We start from the raw sequence: 20674 nt of genomic DNA, 5'->3' as shown, positions 1-20674 counted from the left end.
TGACGGGATTTTAGCTATAGATATCAGATATTTAAGGGTATAATAAAGATTTGTAATGTATAAATAGGATTGTTATTTTTTAACTACGGTATTATTTAGTCAACTGGCCAGAGAATAAAAAAGCTGAAAATGCAATTGAACAATTTTACCATTGTTAAATTGGAACCCTATGAGGTAATCAAACTTTATATATCTTTCATTTTAGCTTGCTTTTGTATGTTTTATTTTTAATTTTAAAGGTACTTTAAATAAGTTTAAGATTCTTCCTAAAGAAAAGGAACTCCACTCTCTAAATCAACCAGCGAAAATCAGGATTGCTCACTGCGACTGGCAAGCCTGGGGCATTCTTTGATGTGCTTCCTACCACATTTAATAAGGCCAAGCAGTTGCTTCTGATTCTGAGGCAAAAGGTTTGTTTATAGCTGAGATCATGTATTTATGTAACGCGTTGTCTGCGTTTTCTGGATCTGTTTGCTAGTAGAGAGTAAAATGCACCATAATTTCTTTACATTTTTCTTCACATTTTGACCTTCTCTAGCCAGAGACATAAGAGACACAAACACTAGCAAGCTTGGCTAGCAGGTGCACTCAACATACAAACTTTAGGTGTGTACTTGTCTCATGAGTGGCTCTCAGAAAGCCTTTGGGTTTAAAACTCTTCTCCTGCCATTTTTGCCCTTCCTCTCACACATGCATCTTTATTAAGGGTGGAAGATTGCTTGCCTTGCCTTGCTTCTGACCAGACCACTCAAAAATGTGCAGAGGGCTCTGTGCAGTGTGGTTGTTGCACAAGTGACTCAGGGCTGTACTTGTTCCCAGGAGCTCCAGGTCTAGCATGCTTACTTCAACGGCCTCAGCTCAGGGCAACCAAAGTCAAACCCATCCTCACTACACTCTGCAGCTTTTGTATTGCTCTGGATGAGCACGTTCACAAAAGCCCTGCTAGTGTCTTTGCAATTAAAGGCCATAGTACAGGTGACAGTTACAGTCTGACTTTTCACTAAAAACATTTTCATTTTGTTGCATTGAGTAAATAAAAATGTACTTTACCTGTACTGAACCACTGTTAAATTCTGCTCCCCACAGTGCCTCGCACATCGGATATACCTCATCCAGCTTGACTTACTGGGTTCTCCACCATCAATAAAGTGCTGCAGTGTCCCATCTTGGTCATATATCTGGGGGAGATGTCACAAGGTCAAGTAGTTAGAACAAATCATCAGCAATCATTTTCACTGCTTTGCTGATGTCTCTCTGTGCCTTTTCCACGAATTTATTGTCATGAGATTTGTCATTGCGTACTGATGCTCTTAGAAATCTACATGGAACAGCAGAAAAGTATTTTGGGGGATGCAAGTTTATCATGTTTCTTTTATCAAGCCAATCTTTGTGTATTAAACATATTTGTGGTGTCTCAAAGATGTGACCATGTTTCCCAAAGAATATTTAACCTATTTTGACAGGCTGGCCTTAAATAATGAACTGCCAGATAAACAAGAAAATCTGGACGTAAAGCCTGCATTGAAATGGTTGGAACATCTGAGCAAGGGGCAGTAGTAATCCCTAAACAAGTATCCCTTCCTTCACATCTCCGTTGCAGCAAGAGCATGTACTTCAGCAACCTCACATGATATATTAGGGAGTTGTAGGATTCATAATACCAAAACAAATGAGACTAGAAGGAAAAAGAGAGTTGAAGATGCCTTTAGAAGCTCCCTTGAGACATATAATTTTTTGAAGTAGTAAATGAGAAATCAGTCCTGAGGGAATCATGGTTTTCCTAAACATGACATGCCTGCTAAGGACATGAGAGCCAGTTATGCTAATTTTAAAAAAAGACAGTATTATGTCTCTATTCGGCACTGGGTGCTCCCTCTGAAGTTGCAGAATAAAATTACTCTGGAGGCTCTGAAAAGAAAAGATACATCTTTCATGCACACCTGCCCTTCTGACTGGTTAAAAAATGTTATCTAGGAAGTGTTAATCCTAGTAAAAGCACATGGTCTCACAAGATTTTTACCTGTTATGCAATTATTTTGTTAAACTTCAGAAATGCATCTGAACAATTAGGTGCTTATCTCAAGCAAACCTGATCTTCAGATCTTTTGCCCCTCCACAGACGTCATCTGCTTTAATAATCCTACCCCAAAAATGAAATTTTTGAAATTGTATAAGCCTAAATTGATGTCTTCTTGCAAGTACTAATTCTGCTAATTAAGGAGGAAGCACACTTATTACATTGAATTGAACATTTCTAGAGCAAGCAAGTTAAAAATTTTGCATTTCTATTTCAATATCAAGAGAATAATCTCAGAAATTATGTGACTACATTCAATATTTCTGACTTATTCAAAAGGTGTTTCCTACAATACACACAAAAACATACACAGGAATCAGAATCTAGTTCTTTACAACATGAAACTCTCAAATTCAAGAGCCAGCCTTGCTTTTCCTTTTGACCAAGAGGGACTGGGAGTAATCAGGAGCAATATATCCATTGCTAGAGCATGAGAGACAGGGAAATCAAGTGTCTACAGAGATCCTTATCACTTGTTCCCAAGTGCCTGTGACAAGGACAAGGTAGAACCTGGCCAGATGCTCGTGGGTTGGAGGCGTGAGATGCTACCCTAACATGCACTGAGTGGTGGAATAAAGTCAGAGAAATCAGGAGTCCTCAAAGACAAACAAATACTCCAATACTGGGGATTTAGTTTATTTTTTATATATGGTAGCTTGTAGATTATCAGCAAGGACCTATTCTTATGTAAACATGTTAATGTATGTTGAATATATGAGCAAAATATGCTAAACAATAAAAATCTGCAATGGAAATGGAAAAGTTTTACAGGAAATCAGCCTACAAAAAGGAAGAGAAGGAAAAATTAAAGACTAACAGTGCTTGGCTGGGACCATTTTGGCAATATCTATCTAAACAGTCTCAGCACAGTGTTTATTACCTATTCATTTACATGGCACTTACTAACATAACAATATATGGCTTAATGTGAGGCAAAAACAATACCCATAAATAAAGAGCTGATAGCTTCATAATCCCCAGATGATATGAAACTGGAAAGACAAAGATCACTGCCATAATCGGTACTGACAGCCGTATCTGGACACACAGGGACCTACTTAGAACTTTGCGTATATGGACAGTCATGAGCTAACATGAGAAATTAAAACCTGCCATGAAAATACAGGACTGGAGCTTTCTCAGGCCTTGGCCTAGAGTAGGAAGAACTGCTCTACAAGCAGGACTAAATATTTTCAAATGCTTTATTTTTGCAAGTACTGATGCACCAGTCACATTATGCTCTCCTTTCCTGTTACTGACATCGCAAATTAAGCTGCATAGTCAGAATCCATCCCACAGCATTCTTAACCCTGTTCTTGCAGGAATGAAAACCCAGCTGTAAGAAAGCAGAAGCCCTAACCTTAGAAGGGAAATAGAACAATGCATTGTATCTGTTTATTTGTCAAATTGCATAATGCACGTTAAAATCTGAAAAAACTTAACTGATATGGTTGTTATTATTCATAATACCATTGTACACCAGTCATTTATTTTACAATTGCCTAAATATGGCAACCACTATATAATTGCCTGAAGAAACCATCATGAGGGAGCAAACCATGACCTGCCATAACACAGGAAAAGCAAACTTGTAGTGCAAGTCTTGAACCCAAACGTTATACACATATTTGCCTGCATCTGTATTACATGTGCATATGTGCTTAAACACCCATAGTATGTCTTAAAAAAACTACTGCAGAATCCTGTGATAAACTGATATTACTGAAAATCTTTGAGTACCTCACTAGATCACTACATCCATCTACCCTGGCATAATTTTTAACACATTGCAAGACCTTCATGGCAAAGTAAAATAGCATTTTTCCAACTCCTTATGGAGAATGCATGTATTTTTTTCTGTATCTCACAACAATCATTGATCTAAGTGGTGGAAACAAATCTAGTTATTTCATTTTTCTACTTTGATTACACTTAGAAGTGTTACCATAAACTGCTTACTGGATCTTTTCCCTCTTCTGACCCAAAGTACTAGTTAACTGTTGGTTTTGCTGAGTTTTAAGGGGGTTTTTGCTTTTGCTTTAAATGTTTCAAAGCTTTAAGACTTCTTTTTTATGGTCTGTTCCAATTTTGAGGAATGCACCAGACTACTGGCAGTGATCGGAGTCTGACAAAAGAGGACTGCACTCACTTTCTCATTTGACACGTCTTGTGTTCCTCCTTAGCTGTTCTCATATAATTAATTAACTTCTTAATAGGTTCCTGACTATTTATGGGTAGTTAACAGGTATGTTACTTACCAAGAGACTCAGAATGTGAAGCATATTATTATTCTACAAATTTCATCCTCTGACTTCAGAATACAATAGAAACAAACAGCTTCATTTTCCAAGAAAGTAAGTCCAAACTGTAACCAGCACAATTCAAGTCTTCTCTTTACCAATTTTTATATTCCTTTCCTCAAACACCAGTTTACTCAGTAATCAAGACAGAAATACAGAAAGGCATGGGGTTTATAGTGAAATTTCTTAAAGGGTGCCACTGATATTCCTCATGACCTACACATGCATTCCAACTGGGAAATATGGGAAAAAGCAGGTAGGATGCCAATGTACTGATACTGGTTAGGTTCCTCTTGTTAATGGCACGCAAATATAAATTAAGTATGGAGGACTGGATTTATTACTTGTCGGATTGGTTATTGATAATTATTCGGAGGCTGTAGATACTAAAACTTAGAATGACAGTGATAAAAGCAACACATAATGGCAATAATAATACCATTTCTAAAGCACACAGTGTCTCATATAAGTGGTGCTTTAAAATCTGTGAGTGACCATTGCTAAGTAAAATAAACAGCAGTTGTTGGAACATTCGTCACCCTGGCAACATACCAAGCCTAGGTAGGACCATGTAAGATTTAAGTAGTATTAACAGATAAGGCAAAACACTGAAGAGCATTCTGAGAACTCTCAATTACTTCAGTACTGGCATAGTCAGTATTACGCACTTGGATAGATGGGGGCAAATGTAATTCCACTGCTAAAGACTGTTCTGGTTTCTGGTATAGACACCACAGAATTTTAGAATAAAGGAGCCCAAATGTAATAGCACAGCTGCAGAGAAAGCCAAGCTATGAAGCAATTAAAAACAATTTCACAGAAGAGACAGGGAGAGCAAAAATGGTTAGTTCATTGGAGTTCTTTCCTCTATCTGTTGCTTTCCTTTGTTCTCTTTCCATGGCCTGTAAAGGATTGCATCTTTAGAAATTCTGCCTGCATTTTATTTTTCCACTTAGTCAAATAAAAAATGTATTAGCATACAAGTTAATTGACACCTCATTTTCCTTGCAGGCAGAGGGAGAAAAGAGTGGTCCCGAAAGTGGAATTTTTCTTTGCATGTACATTTGTATTATAAAAGTAGCTATTAGAATAATTTTTTATGTTGCAAAACATCAAAAGAGGTAGGAAGAAAACCACAAAACACGCAAGAATTAATTCTTACCATTAGTAGAGAATCTTGGGTTTTGGTGTTCACTGCTATTGTCATTGACATCAAATGCACAAGGTCACAGGATTTTCAAATAACTCAGCATTAGCTTTCTCCTCCCACAAGAAGTTCTACCCTTGACTTCAGTGGGAAGAGTCAAGATAGCAAGGAGTACTTTTGATGAGTACGTACATTTTATAAATCATCTGCCATGCATTTAAAACCATGGATGTTCTCTAGACTACTGAAAATACAGAGGAAAAGGTTGTAACAGTCTGATGAAACAGACTGACATGTCAGATATGGTAATATCCATACAAGTTATATTCCCTCTATGACAACGTGTGAACCTACAAGCCACAGCAACACTGAAAGTTTCTTCCTTCGCTGGCTTGGATATCAGAACTGAATAATCTCTACATTAGGCAAATCTCAGTACTGTGAGACCTTGCTTTTGACATAACAACACTACAACATCCTCTATGGGTGACTGTATCCTAAAGAGAAGTTGAAAACAATGCCAAAAAGAGCAACATGTATAAGCCTGGGTACTTAGTTGACAGTCTGTAAAAAGTGTGCAATTATGGAAGATTACATTCTGAGCCTGGACCTGTAAAGCCTATTCTTGACACTAGAGAGAGCAGCCCTGCTTGTGTCCCTTTGTCAGAGCCAGCAAGACTCACTGCCTGACACATAATCTCTCTGATGCATCCTAAGCCTTGGAGTCCAGTTTCCTTCCTAGGGCCCATAACTCTTCAGCCACTTGGGCCGTCTCTCTCTGTCCATTTGTTCATTTGGACATTTGGAGAAGAAAGCTACAGGCAAAAAGGCCCAGGATTTGTGTGTCTGCTATGGTCCTTTTTGGGCTGGTTCCACTATTCAATTATTTCCTTTGAAGGAAACTGCCATTTCTTTATCTTTTTTTTTTTTTTTTAAATTTGCTTTGCAGCACTGTATTCATTCCCTGGAATAAACTAGTACTGTAAGTAAAGTTGAATACACCCATGCTTTGATAGATTGGGGGAGCGTGTTCAGTGGCATTACTGGTAGAACAGAGCTCTATGGCCATCTTAACAAATGACAAGGAAGATTAGTTCTTCCGTAAAGCAGAAGAAATAGCAAAAAGTCATTTTTCTGAAAAGCTTTGAGACTCACACAGGTAAGTGCATGGTAAAATTCAGTGATTTGACTTGCCTAAGGCAGTGATTGTTAAGCAAAGTGCCAATGGGCTCCAGTATTTATTATGACATGTATACATTATTTATTTGTTAGCGTTTCTAATCATGTCAAACTGAAAGCAAACTGGGTTGTATGCATGACTTGATAACTCTACTTATTTAGATTGGATTCTGTGTAGTACATTGGTGCCTAGCTCCCTTTGAAATCAACACACTGCCAAAGGACCTCATTATCTCGGAAGTTTGAAACATTCAGAAGATGCTGCAGGAGTTGAAAGAGAGGAGACAACTGACAAAATTCCCTGAATAGATTGCATTTAAGGAGCATAGTTTAGGCTGAAAAACAAACTACAGCTGGGTTCGCATTTGATGATAACAACTGTTTGAAGAATGAATGCTTTTAGATTTTAAATGTCTTTAATATTAGGAGCTGGGCATCTGATTTAGAGGAGGGCTCTTATGAATATGCATCTTCTCCCTGTTACACACTGAATGAGAAAGCTGTGTAGAAGCAATCATGCATTTAGCCATCACAGCTTTCTCCTTTCATTCACTAGCTTGGTGACCAAGTCAGGCCGTCCAGCAAACATTTTAAGAACAACTCTTAGTCTCTCTATATAAAAGAAAATATGAAATATAATGAAATTCAGAAGCAAACTGCAATGCATGAAAAACTCTCCAAATATAGCTTAACTAAAAAGAAACACTGATGTTGACAGATAATAATAACATTATATAATCACATCCTTTACAAAGACCACATCACAAACATTGAAATACTTTGTAAATTACATACCATCTTTTAGATTACCTATGCAGTAAACAGGCAAGTTATTCTTAGCTAGTATAAAGAAATGTCTATTCATCACATTGTGATAACTCTAACTGATGCCTAATAAATACTGTTGAATCTGTAATAACCAGCCACACACATAAAACTGGTATGGAAAGTAGCAGTATACATGTCAGCAACCTCATTTTACTGTAAGCGGAAACATTTGGACAGGTTCCCTGTTCATCTGTACAGACATTATTTCAGAAAGAAGTTAGTTATAAATGCTTCTCCTATATTCCACAGTTGCTTGATAAGACTAAACTGATTTGGTTTGCCACTTAAAATATGCCTTCAGATTCTTTATGGACAGATATCAGAAATAAAAATATATATACGCTACAGATAACATCTAAGCTTGTTGGCTTGCGATGAAATAAGAACGCTTTGTTTTTATTATTATGTAGATAGTGAAAGCTAGTTACTACAGTCTTTACAAGTATGTGAAATAAATCTATGTCAATAACTAGTTACTTCAAAGTGCTTCTATTTTTTAAATAACTAGACAAAATTTTGTTATGTAGAAAATGCATTAGTTCATTTAAACCATTATTTTTGCCTTTGCAATTTCTGTATTACATGCAAAATAGTGTCAATTTCTTTATACTTTGAACTAGCATGAAGATTTCCAAATGTTTTAAAATGCACTGAAGCATTCTGAATTGCTATGAACTATTAACAGAATAGAAATCTGAAATAAGTGAGCAAAGAGGAAACATCAGGAGGCCCCACTGGTTAAAATCAGACTAAAATGTTCTCCAACATTTGTTGGCAATAATCTCCCTGGGATGCAACACCTCTGTGAAAAAGCACAGAAATGTATCCTGACAGCCAATGGTCTTTAACTGCTCACACTATTCAAAGCAATTTTCTACAATTAGCCATATCTGATATGGAGTGCACATCTTGTAATATCTGCTTAATGTTTCTTCTCTTTAATCTAGCAGGCATCATCTAGCAAATTTTATAAAAGAGAATAGTTGCCAACGAATGTTAAAAGCTATTTAGTTTTAATGTTTCTCAAAGGATTATAGCATATGAAACTATAAACATTGTTTTGAACTGTCTGTGCTAGGTGAAAGGCTTCATCTCTCACTTAGACCCCAGTCCAGTAAACACTTACGCACATGTTGTAGTCCCATTGATCTCAATGGGACTACTCGTGTGTGAAATCAAGCATCTGTGTAAGCGGTTGGAGGACTGCGGCCTTATTCCAGAAAGTGTCACGAGAGCAATGCCCTGCTGATTATGTGGACTTCATTAATTTTTTTTTTTTAAGTCAAGTCTCAACCGTTTCTTTTGACACTAGCCCATGGAGGTCCTGGAATAGGGAAGAATTACATTTAACACAAACCAGAGTTACTCAACAACAGGGCAAAAAGGGGAAGACACAGAGCAGAAAAAACACACATGAAGTTGGAAACTTGCACACATGCAAACAGGTCTGTAAACGACCAGTGCTCTTGCAGTACCCACTGATGTAACATGGCCTCCTCAGTGTGTGCTTTTGCACTCTCCTGACAGGTCCAGTGATAGGACAGAAAAAGTGGTGGCACTCCAGCCACAGGTCATTCTGTTGGAGACATTTGTGCTTGGCATGGGTATTTTCACCCTACTCACTCCGCTGTGTTCTCGTGCAGCCCTGGTAGGAGAAGACCATGGGGAGGTAACAGACTGTTCTCTGCAGTCTCATTTATGTGGGACATAGAGCACGAAGAGAAAAGATGTTGCCAATCTAGGCTCACTATCCAAACAGACCAGAAAAAAAACCCAGACTAAAACCAAAAAGATGGTTTAAAAAAGGGAGGCAAATGATCAAAGCTGAAATAACCCAAACAGAAGACTCTCACACCAGTTGGCTGGTAGATGGATATCCCAGTAAGCATATCGGGGAGTGAGTTAGAAGAAGACCGTAAGGGCCTCTTGCTGAAAACCCTCACTCATCTGGAAAGCCTCACTGAACTTAGTAATAAGGCTCTGAAGATGATATTCTGAGCCATGGAATCAAGACGGTTATGGTGATCTTTGTTGCCCCTGGTGCTTTTGAAAACATGATTGGTTCCTTTGCAAGGTAATGACAGATCTTTGGCCATTTCCTTGCAGCTTCTCAAAACCTTTAGACATTGCAAAGTGAAATTAAAAAGTGTTTGTTTCATATTTTTTTTGTTCTTTTACAAGCAACCAAATACTCCAGAAGGGTCCTCTGTCATTCGGTTGACGTTCTTTCAGCCCATTTCCATATAGTCAATACACCCATCCAGCTGGACAAAAAATTAAAAGGGCAAAATAGCTAACCACAAACATAATGTGACAGAGGACAGCACTCCAAAGCAGCATGTACAAAAACAAGTTTTGGCAGATTTCATCACTCAGCATCAAGCTAGGCAATGCAGCTGAAACCAGTGAGTGGGTACATAGCTCCTAAGGTGACTTACTGATCTAGAGAAATCACTCACGACCAAAAGACACTCATAAATGGAAATAATTCTAAATTGCCCTGATTCTAATATGTGAGAAGGAAGGAAGTTGCAGGGAGGGCAGGGAAGGTCCATGTGACTTGGGGCTTACCTTACTACTGACCAAGAGGAAGCTGATGGCACAAGGAGAAAACAGTTTTTGAACCCTCAGTCCTGTAATTTCTCTTGAGTACATTTTCAAACCATGATTCCAAACAGTGTTTTCATAGCTTTGTACATGAAAGCATGTCTATGTGTGAATTAGTGCTGCCAGGAAGGTAGCAGATTGTAGACTTACAAATCCCAGCCTCAATGCTTAGTGATACTTTCAGACATACTAAAGTATGGCACATAGAATATATGGCACAGCTATCACTCTGTAAATGAAGCTTGCTAGATTAGGGATTTTGTTTGTTTTCACTTTGAAGCACTTGGGGCTTCTCCTACTTTTCTTTACCTTTAGGATTTTTTAAAGCTCCAATACCATATCCCCCTAAGCATTTTAAGAACTGGTTTAGAAAGGTACTTATCTTCTCAAGCACAGAGCTCCTAGTGACACTATCAAACCTGTAGTAAACCAGGCAAAAATGCTTTAGCGAGTTAGACTTAAAACAGCCACTGAAGTCAATGGAACTCAAGCTCCTACTGACTTGGGACACTTTGGAACCCTACATGTCTGTCTGCTTTTTAGGCAGACAAAAGCAGATATAATTTGCTCTAAATTTATATGCAAGATCTTTTGCCTTGAGACAGGGAATTCTTCTATTTCCTTTGCATGTGCCATGAGAGGCTACGGTCTCATTTGAAGTCAGGGGCACTTCAGGGAATCGTGGAATCAATGAGGTTGGAAGGGATCTCTGGAGATCATCTTGTCAGCTCACAAGATAGTGATGGCCTCCACCACCTTCACTTTGAAATTCCTGACTCATGGTTCATGGGCATTCTATGAGAAAAAAGGAACTGAAAAAAACCCCCTAATTCAGAAATGAGTTACATGTAAAAAAAAACCCTCTGAAATGAAAGCTTGCCCACAAGTAACCTCACTTTCAAGCAATGTCAAGAACATTACTTTGTTCTGACAAAAGCATTGCTGCCTACTGTAATCGTGACCCACAGATAAGGGTTTGGCACTGGACTAGGGTGCAAAGACTTATATTCAGGTGTCTAAACTTAAGTTTCCACTAGTGTTTCCGATGGCCCTGAGTATCCCACCAAGCCTCCACTGACTGCTCCAGAAGGCAGGCAGATCTCCCTAAGTTCTGTGCCTTACCTGTCAGCCCTGTCTGTATGTCTTAGATACTTTCCAGGATTTAAAATGGCATTAAGCACCTCTGTTCAGACACTGGAATTGCTCTACAGATGCCTGGATTCAGCTCCTGCTCTGAAAAAGGTTTGTCACATGACTTACAGCAAGTACTTAAACTCCGTGTCTTGATCTTGTGGCTGTAGAAATCAGGGGGTTTTATACCTTTTTTTGTGCACCATTTGTTTATCTTCACTCTGAGTTTGTAAGTAAATATGGACTGCCTTTACAGTGTATGTGTAGAACACCTATCTCAGCAGAGCACCCATTTACTACTACAGTACAGACTCCACAGATAATTGTTTCAATCCTTTTTTAAATGTCTGATTAAGGCTCACTGTAAATGAGGAATTTCAGTAAAAATGACATATTTTAGAAAATACACTTAATTCCTTTGTGAGTTTTAAATAATGAGGCACACTGATATTTTTAGTTTGGAATATTTTGGAATGTCTGGAATGCTAAGTTCCCCAGATGATGATTAAAAGGTCAAGTAATAAAGTATATGATAAACTATGCCTGAGATTCCTCGTAAAACAAATGAGTAATGGCTGTACAAACTGTGTCACCATTATTTTTATGTTGAAAAAATGTCTGTGCTCTATTATTCCTTCAAATTTGTCAGATTATAGGATTGACAGAAAACCAGCATGGTGATGGTTAGTTTGCAACTGTTTCAGGGCTGAAGTCAGAGTCAAGAAGCAGATGAAAAGGGTGCTTTAAGGAGTAGTGCTGGTGTTGCTAGTGGACGCATGGTGGAGAATGTGAAATGTGGTTTTTCCTTGCCAGAGTGCAGGTCTGGTATTGGTAAGTATCATGTTAAGTTTCTTTGGAAGTGAGTTTGTTTCTGTGAGGATTATAACATTAGATTAGAACAGTGCTTGAGTCACAGTCACAGGAGCCCTCCAGAGCTGTTAAGCATTTGGCATATCTCACTTATCTCTAAGGGTGGCAGGGGCCATCAATACAAAGTGGACCATCAATCAATCTGGGGTCTTCTTCAGACACTGCCTGTCAGCTGATCAGAGGAAGACTTTAGGGAATCAGCTTTCCATTATCAGGATTTGGTCTGTGATCAGGACAAGCCACTGAACCTTTTACTTTTCACTTGGCAAAAACATACGCACTGGAAAAAAGTCCTGACAGTTCATTCATTTTGCTCCATCACTGGAGCCAGATGATGTTTGACTGGGGAGACCCACCCTCTTTGATGTTGTGCTCTTTTGAGAGTGCCCTGCTGTGAAAAAAATTTTCTCCTTCCAAATTAAAGAGAAATATTTCTGCGTCCAGCTGTTAAATGTGACGTTTGCCATTTTTCAGTGCGTTGGCTTTGTGCCATCTTGCAGGCTGTGTTTCAAGCCTATCTTTTTCCCTTCTCCTTCTCAGCAGCAATATCCACAATGTGTTAGTGTCTCCAACTTCTACAAAACATCAACACCAAAAGGGAAAATACAAGTAATACTGCATTGCTCTGAACTACAGCAGCAATATTTACACACGTTTCTCCTGATTTTTTTAATTAAAGCCAGCAATCATTTTATTGCATGAAATGAAGGATAAACCCCTTAAATACAATCTACCTATGAAAAATCAACTTCAGTTTCATTCTGATTGCAGTAGGCAAACCATGCCGAAGCAAAGCCTCTACAGAATACATTTACCGGTTAAATGAATGTGGATGTTATTAAAACTTGTTTCATGTGTACTGAGTCCACATCAAAAAAATGGCATCCGTTCAGCAGCCCTAGCTCTGTTTAAATTAAGACAAACTTCTCATGAAAGATTGAATAAACATTTAGGTTTATGTAATCAAGAAAACCTCTATCTTCTCATATTTATTAAGTGTAAATTTTAGAGTTATAAAAACCACTGTCACAATTATGTATACTGTAAATAAAGGGTGGATTCATCTTTACAATGTTCTGCCTATCTATTGAGGTGGATGAAACACAACAGGTTCCAACTGCTATTCAGCTCAAGCTTTCCTTCATCCTTTTCATTTCCATATTTGCTGACATGGAAAAGGATCGATGTTTGATAGATTTTGGCAAGCTCATTGTTGCAAACCTGTTTTGTAATTAATCTCAGACTATGACCAGCAAATCTGAGTAACTGCTCATGTATTCATCATGTCTTCACACTCTGAAAAGTAAAACCTGACTGAGAGCCTCAATGGATGAGAATGGAAGCACTTATTTTGGAAAATTATATGGATGATAACAAAAATAAAGCGTCTTCCCTTCAGGTATCCACATTCTAGATTCACGCCAAAAAAAAGTATAGTCCAGAAAGATTTGATCTAGAAATAAGCAGTAAAGCTGTACCCTGCTCTTCATTTGCACTACACGTAACTAATGAACTCAGTTTTTAAAATTGTAGAATGATACAGATTTACAAATAAATATAACTTAGCATTTCTCCAAGAGGCTAGCAAGGAGCCAAGCCATGTTCTGCAGGGCTTCAGTCAGTTCTCAGAAGCTATCTGGTATCTAACAAAGACAGTACTGGGACTGTCCAAGCAACTGTCCAAGCAACACAGAGATGCTGACAGTAACAAGGTTGGCAATTCAACAGGAGGCATGGTTCTTGTTCCTGGAATGAATCAAACACTGCCACTCCTAAAATTACATACAACACAAATATATGCTCTATAAATGGTTACATTTGGATCTATGTGTTATGCTGTTCCATGACTGTATAGCACCTTGTTACAAGAATATCATTTATGCTATTATGGTTCTTCTGTGTCCTTACTTCTAGATAGATAAGAAACATTTTTCTTACTATTAATTCCAACTTGGCCTTCTATATGTAACCAATGCTATTCAAAATTCTCTTTACTTGCCTCTACTTGCCCATCAGCCACTGTCTTATCATGGTCCTTTTTTCTGTCCCTCATTTTATCAAGGCAGCAGAAAAACACCCAAGAGTGTCTCATTAGAGTGAAAACCAAGGAGTGAACTGCAAAGGTTTGTGTTCGTCTTTTTCTCTATTCCATTCTGCATTTTTCTGTTTCATCTTTAACATTATGCAGCTTACCTTAATCCTTCTAGCCTTTCTTAACTCTGCTATCTGTGCCAAAATAATTTTAGGTAAAAGGGCATTTTCTTCATCCCAAACAGTTTTAAGTGAAAATATTTAGACGGCTCATGTAGGCTAACACAGATGCAGCAGGTATATTTCAGAAATGGGACAGTAGTTTGAGCAGCAAGTGTACTGGCCTTAAATGTTGACTTTTTTACAAAGGAACTCAAAACAGATGAATTAATTATTAGTCAATAGAACCAGTGATTATAATCCATGTCAAAAATTTTAACAGTAAAATGATTCATCCAAAACTAGTTTTATTTTTTCCCCAAGTCTAAATTCTAAAAACAAAGCAAAATAAACCAGTTCTTATTTTGATTATTTTCCCACCATCCTCAAAGTTTAACACAAAGGGGAAATTAATCACTACTGAGCAGAGCTGCATGCAAAATTATTTTACTGGATATGGCCAAAACCTCACGATATTTTTAAAGCAATAACAAAATGTTTTGGAGCAAGGGTTTGGTTTTTTTTTTAAAGTAATTTGGATTATTTCAAGATTTTATAAACCATAATAAAATGTTTCATTATAAGCTTATTGAGCTTTAAAACTGAAAGGAGTTCTGAACTGAGAAATGAACTTTCTGTTTAGAAAATATAAGAACAACATGTTTAGATAATTTTGAACCATTTTCCCATTTTATTTGTCAGAAGTTTCCCTGAAACTGACATTTTTATGCAAACAGTTTTAGTTTCTCAGCATTCTCTGGAAAAAAAATCGGTTTCCTTGGAAAACCCCAACAATTTGTAACTAGTTATCTGTTGCACACCAGTGAAAGGCTATTAAAGGCATACATAAAAACAGTCATGGCACCTAAGAGCTTGCAATGTAAAAGACACAGATAAAGCTAAATGAATTGGGAGACCCAGAAAACATGACGAAAGCATAACCTTTCCCCAATCCTTTCCTGTCTCTTTCTCTCTCATGCATAATCACAAAAAATCTCTGCTTAAATACAAAGAGATTAATAGGGAGTGCAACTTCACAGTTTTCCTGAGCTACGCCCCTCTGCCAGAAGAGAAAACCCTTGGGTTTCCCAGTGGGGTACAGAGCTCTACCAGCTCACTCCCATTTGTGGAGAAAATAAACCCTGAATCTACATGCAGACAAGCCAAAATCTGAGCCCTTTCTTGGCCTGCTAGTATGCCCTGGCTGCCAGTCCATTGGGAACGTAGGTAACTAAGCCATATGTATTAGCCCATACATTTAAGGGCAAAGGGAAGGCATACTAAAGAAAGGGCGGGAGAAGCCAAGCAATGTGTGAAATAAGAGTATATTTGTATATTTTACTTAAGGGTCTCCTCAAAAGGAACATGTTCATGCTAATAGCAAGCAAATGAGCCCTTGTTCAGCTTCTTTTTTATGCCTCACAGACTGCATACTTATTGTATGGTGCTGACTTTCCTAACTGGCTTGACCACTGTACTTGTAAGACGAGAGAATATTAAAAATAAATGTGTGCCGACTCTCAGCCATACACTCAGATTAACTATTTTCAAAGAATTTGATGAAGCTGTAATAAAAATCAATTTATCCATAGAAAGAAGCGCTGCTTGTTCACAGATGGCAGATTTATGACTTCATGCAAACATGAATGTCCTAGAGCTTACCCTTTTTAATAAGGAGTCTTTTAAAAGACATAAAATATTTGTCCTAATGAAGTAATGGTTTCCTAAGGTTTTGCTTCTTTTCTGTACTGCCTACAGTTTTATGTCTTTGTTGAAATGTGTCACTTCTTAAATTATGATGTTTTCCTAAGTCTACTATATTCTTTTTCTAACCCACACTAAGAAAGCACAATTGTCAGACGTTATGTTTTGAGGGCAAACTGACCTCCAACATATTGTGGATAACATAAATTTCATATTTTATAGTTATTTTGAAAACATTCCTAAACTTAAACCCCTTGGTTTCTTAGTATCTTGAACTCACTCCACCTATCAACAGTAAACTAAAGAGGCCAATGTTTTCAGCCAAAAATCAAAGTAAAAGGTGAGAGGAGAAGATGAAAAAGTACTTTAGCATTAGGGAGTCACTGCTATTACAGAGTCACGGCCAACTTTAGATAAGACACTGTACTGAGACAGCCCAAACAGCTGCTGCAATCCCAGGACTGTCATCTCAGCCTGTTCAAAATTTGTCTAAAAACTCTCCAAGAAACTGGGAGTATGGGAAGACTGAGACGGGAGAGGTTAATGCACTATGATTCTAGCCTCTGCTGACTCAGTCTGTCAAAAAATACCGAGGATCATCCAACAGAATATGATAGCATGTCACTGTGGAAGATTTTGCTTCTTTTTCTCAAAGACTTTTCATTCTCCAGTAGAGAGCAGAGAAGGATGTGAGTTACTCCAGGCTTCAAAGGAAAGACATTTATTTTGTCCAGATAAGTAAATTGTCTAGTAATCCCATGTGGCATGTGGATAGGAAATATATTACACTTACTAGAAAATTGAGCAAATCCTTGGAATCAAGGATGAATAAACAAACTGACTGAGAGGAAGAGACACTTACCAGAGGCTTAATAATGAGGTACGTTCAGGAGCATACCATAATTTAAAGGCTAGTTGCTCAGTGACCAGGACTAATGAAGCCTGGTTTTAGTATGGATGTGTGGTGTCCTTTGTCTCCAAAACTTTCACTGCTGTAATAACCTCCACTTCTACACTGATTCCAGTGTATAACACTGATATCTAAACATTTTTCAGTTATTATATACTTAGCACTACCACTGATACCAGTGGAAGTTCAGCACATGGAAGAGCAAAATGTACAGTGGAGTCTCTCACTGTGGATGCAGGAGGAATGGTGTCCTGGGATATCTGGCCTTGTGATGTGTAAGTACAGAAGACATATGGTGGTGACAAAAAATTCACACAAAAAACCAGTAATTTTTGCTCGACAGTGAGGTATAGACTGGGTCAGTGACCTTCGCTGATTCCCATTAATACCCACCTGCATCTTTGATAACCTTCTCGACAGCATCCCAAAAGCATATAACTACTTTTAGAAGCCACATCATGAAATGTGAAGTAGCAAGAAGGTGAAATCTGGAACAGTGCTGGACAGAAAAGTCACATGCACAGTCTGCGCATGCTCAACAAACCTCATGTGTTTGACCAATTGCACAGACAATAGTCCAGATGCGGTTGCTGTTTTCCTGAATCTCTGGAAATATAAGCTGCTGCGTGTTTGGAAAAGCACAGTTGCCATGACAATACAGAAAAGAGTGTGCCCTGTATGCTTTTCATATTTGACTCCACTATATATACAGGATATCCTGTATTACACAGAATGTCTGGCAGTCCTGAGAGAAGAAAATGTGACATTTCCTGTTGTCATTTACTTTTTTGCTACTTTTTCCACATTTCAGGAGATTTAACTTATATACCTATTACATCAAATTTAGTGAAAATGAAGGAGGGATTACTGTTTTCCTAGTGCTATAGTTATGACCATGAATTAAATAAATTCTAATCACTACAGGTAAATCATTAGCAATAACATAATTCAATTGTAGATACATTTCATATTCATTAAATTTAAATGTCATTTTTGTGACATATTTTCTCAATCTAAAATGCGATTTCTCTAAAAATGTTCAAAATCAATGAACACTAAAAAAAACCCCTCAGTTTTTAACATTGTAAATAGGATCTGAATCAGACCCAAAATCATACTGACATGAGCAACCCTTAACACACAAAATTCCATGCAAGGACGACAAATAGTGTCAAAAGGCATCATGCTCCACAATGCAGAGCATCTATGCTTCAGTCTCTTAATTATTGTGTAAGTCCTCTAAATGTCAGTACAATAATAACCAGCAGCAAGCAGATAGCTGGCAGATTTTTAAATGATTGTGGTGATGGGAAAGAAAGAGCAGGAAGACCTTACCTCACTTAAAACAAATGATTGCAGCACTTTTCACCTGTAATATTACAAAAGATATGTATTGCAATTCACATTTTACACCTGAGGTAAACCACGCCATTAACATTGCAACTCTGCTTAAACTCTCTGTCAACTTTAATGGCACATCTACATATACTGCACACATAAATGAGAAAAAAATCCAAACCTCATCACATACATCATTCACATATTGTATACAGTCAGTCCTGAGATTTGTATTGATTTAATATCTTTGAAAGCAGAAATGAACAGGACTCAAAAGATCCATCATGATGCAATTATCCAAAGTTTTTCTTTTAAAATGCATCTATGTTTGGTCCCTGCCCAAATAATTTTAACTGTAAATTTGCAAATGTCTCAATTATAAAACTGCACAGATCTGAACTATAATAGTCAAAGCTCAACTGTTTTATAAACACATTTAAAATATGGCATTAATATAAAAATCCTATACCATACAACCAAAACAATTTAATATAGCTTGCTATGGCAATAGCCAGATCATTTTTCCAAACAAATAGATAAACTCCATCATGTCATTTTGAACAACTTCTGACCTTCTGATGGCTACAATTGGGAACAAATGTTATCCAAGAAAAATATTGGTGGCTCTGCATTTGCAAAACAGAGAATGCTTAAATTGAGCAGCCTTTGCTTTAGTAGCCATATCAGATGCATTGCATAGGAAAAGATACCAGCCCAGTTCTGCTTTCATATATATCCAGTATAATCACAGATCAAAAGTCCTACTGATTTAGACCATGTCTACAGTGCAATCAAAGTGACTGGGACTGATGCAGACAAATCTGTTCTCTAGGCATAAATTAGCTATCGGGTCACAACAGCAGGGCAATCACAGCAGCATGGGATGTACTTAAGACTATTTACCACACTTTACTGTGAGTTTTGCATCCCATGGTAAGCTCAGTATTGCTGGAGTTAGTTACATTATTTGTAAGGCTGAAACAATTACCTCTAAGCTAGTTGGCTTGTGTCTGCCCAGAGGTGCAGACACATCTTTGGCTGCAGTGTAACATGCCCTTAGTGAATTTACAATGGGGGAAACTGATAATAAATATTGGGGTACTATTGGTTGTTTCCTTTGTTCACACACAGTGTAAAATGAAGTTTGTTAGTGACTTGAAAGTAGAATTCTTTTCACATAACATTAACCAACTAAGGTTAAGTATATAACCTAACCCTATTACCCAATGGCCTTGTAGAGACAATGGAGAGAAACAGGCACCGTCAGAGGGCAACACATCATAAGCGAGGTTAACTGACTTAGACCAGATACTTAACTTGCTGATATTGAATGTTAGTGACTGAGAGTGCAAAGACAACCTGCTATAAATTGCCACACCCTGGACGGAGTTCACTGAGACTACTGCTCAAAAAAGTCAGCCATTTTTGTATTGCTTTTATATTCGTTGCTTTCTAATGCTCTTTAAGAAAAAAAAAAGTATAAACAAATTTCATCATCCTAACATTCAAGTGTGGCTATTGTAGTGCATTTTTTACTACCAAAACAAGAATAGAGTCCTTATATAAATACACCTAGAAGTAAATGTATAGCATCATATCAGTCTTAAAAATTCTTAGCCTCCATTATGACTGGACTATGAAAGCATGCTGTCAACCAATCAGGAGAAATGATGCAAGGAATATCGTTCTTTTTTCCACCTTTTTTTTTTTTTTAATTTTAGCTTTCTTTCCAAAATATACTTCTCGCTTTTTTTTTTTGGTACAGTGAACGGCAGCAACAGCAGCTTTTAGCAGAGCTGTGGTTGTAATGCTGCTGAAAGCTGCTTCCCAAAAATGACCTTTCCTACCCAGTAAATTATTCCAGCAGGGGAAGTCAAAAGCAAAAGAAAAAAAAAAAATCACTTTTGTCATATTGCTCACAAAACTACTGTGTTGGGAAAGCTTTTCAGACACATGCTTAAAAGTAAAAAAAACCCTAAAATCATGCCACTCCACTCAATTTTAATTTCAAGACCTGACTGGCTGGGATGCCTCAAGTCATTCTCTAGAACCCTTGAGATAGTATGCAAGTGGCAGGAATATGACTATGTCTGGAGCCTGACAATAATTGCATACCACTGCTTGCATTGCAGCAAAATCTTGACATTGCAAACAACAGCATAAAATAATAGAGCCTGGTGAGATTAACTGTTTCAACCTTATCAGATGGAGGAGAAAAAAGGCTTTACTTAAGACCTGAGGCTCTTATCCTTCCACTGGGAGAAGGGCCAAGGGAAAGCATAGTTTCTGCAGCAAAGATGACAGTGGCTCCAAGCAGTCTATCACTCCACAGAAGAACCAGGTTGAACTGGGAGGGCAGGTGGGCTTCCAGTAAAGCAGCTGTGGCTCCCTTG

The 20674-nt window shown here is 37.7% G+C and overlaps 1 protein-coding gene across 1 annotated transcript in view; it reads right to left on the bottom strand.

Moving 5' to 3' along the window:
• The window catches only part of PRDM6 (PR/SET domain 6), a 75896-nt gene that overhangs the window by 24564 nt on the left and 30658 nt on the right, over positions 1-20674 (bottom strand). Inside the window, exon 4 of the mRNA XM_052778960.1 lies at positions 1051-1178. Within this exon, the coding sequence (XP_052634920.1) occupies positions 1051-1178 (128 nt within the window). The remainder of the gene's footprint in view (positions 1-1050; positions 1179-20674) is intronic.

The sequence above is a fragment of the Harpia harpyja genome, chromosome Z (assembly GCF_026419915.1).
Source record: "Harpia harpyja isolate bHarHar1 chromosome Z, bHarHar1 primary haplotype, whole genome shotgun sequence".
Classification (NCBI taxonomy): domain Eukaryota; kingdom Metazoa; phylum Chordata; class Aves; order Accipitriformes; family Accipitridae; genus Harpia; species Harpia harpyja.
Note: the sequence above shows the minus strand (reverse complement) of the source record. Positions and strands in the feature narration are given on the sequence as shown.